General features: G+C 41.8%; 1 protein-coding gene across 4 annotated transcripts in view; it reads left to right on the forward strand.

Annotated features, from left to right (window-relative positions):
- cpxm2 (carboxypeptidase X (M14 family), member 2) overlaps positions 1-5,000 on the forward strand; it is an 81,430-nt gene that overhangs the window by 62,126 nt on the left and 14,304 nt on the right. The window contains exons 1-5 of one of the 4 annotated variants that reach the window (XM_077199729.1): positions 1,545-1,851; positions 2,120-2,253; positions 2,775-2,875; positions 2,949-3,067; positions 4,376-4,589. In XM_077199729.1, the coding sequence (XP_077055844.1) occupies positions 2,135-2,253; positions 2,775-2,875; positions 2,949-3,067; positions 4,376-4,589 (553 nt within the window). In that variant the 5' untranslated portion in view covers positions 1,545-1,851; positions 2,120-2,134. Of the gene's footprint in view, positions 1-1,544; positions 2,024-2,119; positions 2,254-2,774; positions 2,876-2,948; positions 3,068-4,375; positions 4,590-5,000 lie in introns of those variants that run through there. The other 3 variants (XM_077199737.1, XM_077199746.1, XM_077199719.1) reach the window with 3 other exon arrangements.

Raw genomic sequence — 5,000 nt, forward strand, 5'->3', positions numbered from 1 at the left:
GAATTTTGTCCTCATCTGAAGAACAATACAGACATCATTAAAATTGCTCTAAAATGATCCTTAATTAGTGATAATTCAGGACAATACAGGTAATAATTAGAAAGGGCGAATATCTAAATCATTTGACAGTGTGTTCTGTGTTCTGAAATGATTTGCTGTTTATTGTGTGTAAAGTTTATTTATCGTCAGAATCATAATCATATTCTCTGAGTGACGTTTCTCACTGATAGCGGAGCATAAAGGAATCATAATAATTTACTCTGTTCACTGATTGCAGCAATATTAAATCCTGTTCGGAGGCTTTGTGTGGGAATTCTGCTGATATTGCTCTGGCTTCAGTTTCATCTGTGCTTCTTTGAGCTGTTATCGCGAGATCTGCCGCTGAAGTGCAGGTCACTGAAACGCTTTATTGCTCTTTATTGAGTTCATTCGCTTCGGTTTGAGCTTCAGCTGTCGATGCGAGTCTGTTTGAGCTTCTGATTCTTATCGCCAGCCCGGACCGCTTTGTGTGTATTTACACCGAAATTAAACATTCTTCATCTCCAAACTAATATCCTCTTTTTTATGCCTGTGCAGCGGCGGAGCGAACAAAAGTCTGGAGAAACATTCATTTCTGTGATGAACGAAAATCCAGGAACATCGCGTTATAAAAGCTGTGTGTGTTTGAGCTCCAGAGGAAGATTTGAGACTCAGACCGGGTCGAACCTATAATTATTATTGCCATTATTACAGTTGAAACAGCTGAGATCGAGTTCTATTACTAGTGTAGCAGGCGTGACGTCATCAGCGCTCCTATACGTGCTGCTTGTTTACAGACAGAAGCAGTGAGACAGACAGAAGCAGTGAGACAGACAGACAGACAGACAGACAGACAGACAGAAGCAGTGAGACAGACAGAAGCAGTGAGACAGACAGAGAGACAGACAGACAGACAGACAGAAGCAGTGAGACAGACAGACAGACAGACAGACAGACAGAAGCAGTGAGACAGACAGACAGACAGACAGACAGAAGCAGTGAGACAGACAGACAGACAGACAGACAGACAGACAGACAGACAGAAGCAGTGAGACAGACAGACAGACAGACAGACAGAAGCAGTGAGACAGACAGACAGACAGACAGACAGACAGAAGCAGTGAGACAAACAGACAGACAGACAGAAGCAGTGAGACAGACAGACAGACAGACAGACAGACAGACAGACAGAAGCAGTGAGACAGACAGACAGACAGACAGACAGAAGCAGTGAGACAGACAGACAGACAGACAGACAGACAGACAGAAGCAGTGAGACAGACAGACAGACAGACAGACAGACAGAAGCAGTGAGACAGACAGACAGACAGACAGACAGAAGCAGTGAGACAGACAGACAGACAGACAGACAGACAGAAGCAGTGAGACAGACAGACAGACAGACAGACAGAAGGAGTGAGACAGACAGACAGACAGACAGACAGACAGAAGGAGTGAGACAGACAGACAGACAGACAGACAGAAGCAGTGAGACAGACAGAAGCAGTGAGACAGACAGACAGATAGACAGAAGCAGTGAGACAGACCGAAGTCAAGTCAATTCACCTTTATTTATATAGCGCTTTTACAATACAAATTGTTTCAAAGCAGATTTACAGAGATAACAGGAAAGTAAAGTTGTAATAGTATTGTTAAATTCAAAATTAAATGTTAAATGTCCCCAACTAAGCAAGTGAGAAGCAGTGAGACAGACAGTAGCAGTGAGTCAGCGAGCGCTGGTTGTGAAACTGTTCCTGGATCGAGTTTCAGCTCTGCTCACATGTTCTTCAGATTGAGTTCTTCATCAGAATCAGTGACAGTCAGCAGCTCACGGTCAGTATGACAGCAGCTCAGCATGTTACTATCTAACCCTAACTAACCCTAACTAACTAACTAATTAACTAACTAGCTAACTAACACACACTGGTCCCAGTAAACTCCTGGCTGCCATCATGCCTGTTGCTTCAGGCTGATCTGTGCTGTAGGTCACAGTGTTTCTCCAGAGGTTTGTCTCTTGAAGTGTTCATTTCAGCTCTATTACGTCTTGGAGTGTTTGATTAGTATTTTCTGATTATATGTGTGTGTATATGCTTGCTTTCAGATATTAGACACAAGAATGTTCCAGATGGTTCAGTTTTTAGTTTCTTCAGGGCCCAAGAGACCCGGTAACGTTTCTCAACCGACCGGACAGAACCGAACTCAAACCGCTCACAATGAGTTCCTACAGCATGTACGGTGAGAATATATAAATCAATATATATATATATATATATTTAGGAAAGGAGTCTCATATGTTCACCAAGGCTGCATGTATTTGACTAAAATACAGTGAAAACAGTAATATTGTGAAATTTCATTACAAATAATTATATTAAAAATGATTTCTGAAGGATCATGTGACACTGAAAACTGGAGTAATGATGTTGAAAATTCAGCTTTGATCACAGGAATAAATTATACTTTACTATATATTCACACACACATATATATATATATATATGCATATTTATGTATATTTATGTATATATATGTGTGCGTGTATGTAAATATTTGTCTAAGTCTTTACCATTATGGTTTGCTGGAGTTACTAGAGAGTTTAAAGTGTCATGTCAATCACAGCTCTTAGGCTCCGCCCCTTTCCCTGGAGTGTATTAAGCAATGTTTTCTAAGTATGTTACATAAGCCTCTGGGTTAATCTGAGCACAGACAGGATCTGTGTTGTTATTGAGTGTGATTCTGCTGATGTCTTCACGCAGGACAGTCACCGGTCTCAGACAGCAGGACATGTTTTATAACCTGCGTGTCCCGAACGAGTCTCAGCCGGACCGAGACGAGATCAGCCTGGTGCTGCTCACAGGTGCGTCCCGAGCCTCAGTCTGTCAGAACCAGCTGTCAAACACCATCTCACCCACGTGTGTGTGTCGCTCCAGGTCACGGGGTGTTGTGTATCGACCTGAAGACGTGGAGCGAGACTCGGGTCCGATCGCAGCAGCAGAACCTCAGCAGCGTCTCCGTCGAGCAGCTTCCCGATGCGCTTCAGGCCATTACGGTCAGATCATCATTCACGTTAACCAGCAGTTCTTCAGATCAAACCAGGGCCGTTTCCCAGTCCAGGGGTCGAAATATCACTGTAATCCCAGCTGTTACTCTTCACTTCCACTGTAGAGCTGCTTCACTCCTGAATCAGCTGTTACTCTTCACTTCCACTGTAGAGCTGCTTCACTGCTGAATCAGCTGTTACTCTTCACTTCCACTGTAGAGCTGCTTCACTGCCGAATCAGCTGTTACTCTTCACTTCCACTGTAGAGCTGCTTCACTCCTGAATCAGCTGTTACTCTTCACTTCCACTGTAGAGCTGCTTCACTCCTGAATCAGCTGTTACTCTTCACTTCCACTGTAGAGCTGCTTCACTGCTGAATCAACTTCGCTTTTGTAACAAATTTGTTGTTTGCAATGTTGGGGAAAGTTACTTTTATAAGTAATGCATCACAATATTGCGTTTGTAACTAATTGCGTTCCTTAGTTATTTTTAATGGAAAGTAATGCATTACACTACTTTTGCATTCCTACTTTTTCTCACATAGGCTGGGCTTGTTTTTTTTTAATTTTTTAAAATATTTTTGGCAAATGTAAATGCCCTTTCACACCTAAAGTGAAATTAATAACTCAGGCTGAAGGAAATGCAAATTCACGCCTGTACAGAAGAGAAGCAGTTAAAAAAAAACTTTCAGCGGTTCTGCCGTTCTGGGTTGAAGAAGTATAAGATGCAGGAGAAGAAAGATCAACACACTTACTTCTGCAATGAAAATGTTAAAAAATGAAAAACAAATGTAATGTTTCTCTAAAGTAATTTTTGCTTATTAGTATGGTTGAAGTAGATCATCGAAGGGCAGCAGCAAATACACTGGTTAATAAAGTGAGATTAAATACATAAAGTATATTTGTGTAATTTAGTATATTTAACTGTTGCATGTGTGCGTAATATTTTGAGATTGCATCTCACAGCTTTTAGTAATTTTGAGTAATAATTAATAGTGAATAATTTTTTTTGCAAGTGAGATGAGTAAATGCTCACATTTACTTTAGAACTACAATAATCATCATGTTTACACACAACGCCTCTGCACTTACGATTTTGCTCAAGATGCGGACAGGAGAGCTGTCAGTCAATAAATGGAAAAAAATTAACTTGCGTTACTTATTTGAAAAAGTAACTCAGAGATTTTGTTGTAAATTTAAAAGTAATGCGTTACTTTACTAGTTACTTGACAAAAGTAATCTGACTGCGTAACTCAAGTTACTTGTAATGTGTTTCCCCTAACACTGTTTGTGTGTGTGTCTGTGTGTGTGTGTACAGGTGAAATCCAGAAACCTCTGCAGTCACATCATGCGCTGCGGGCTGAAGCTCCGCCCCTCTCTCTTCATTCCCAGAATCCTCCTGCTGTCTGCGGACTGTGAGCTCCGGCACGAGCTGCTGGTGTCCGGCGCTGAGGTCCAGGCGTTCCTGCACTCGCTCCGGGGGGGATTTGTGTCCTGGCTGTCCGGCGCCTTCACCCCGTCCTGGATCTCAGGTCAGGCTGACGCTCACAGAAGAGGTTTTGTATTATTCACAGTTAATTAGACAACTAGATTAGGCAAGGCAAGTTTATTTATATAGCACATTTCAGACACTATGTCAATTCAAAGTGCTTTACCCAGAAAGGAATTAAAATAATCACAGTTACAAAGGGGAATTAAAAGAGATATATTACACAGGTATAAAAATAATTAAAAGAGTAAAAGATGATACATAGATAAACTTCTCATCTGACAAAACAACTCCCAGTTTTACTCTGAGATTTCCCGTGGTGATTACACTGTGTCTGTGCTGTTCTTTCGGCGCGACTAAGAAATCTATTGGACGTCCCCAAAGGACCCGCTTTTTCCCTAAAATCGTACAGGAGGAGCTCTAGGACTGACTCACGGGGGACCTCGGGTTCAGG

This window comes from Siphateles boraxobius, unplaced genomic scaffold (assembly GCF_051911475.1).
Source record: "Siphateles boraxobius isolate OS27281-9 unplaced genomic scaffold, OSU_SipBor_1 114, whole genome shotgun sequence".
Classification (NCBI taxonomy): domain Eukaryota; kingdom Metazoa; phylum Chordata; class Actinopteri; order Cypriniformes; family Leuciscidae; genus Siphateles; species Siphateles boraxobius.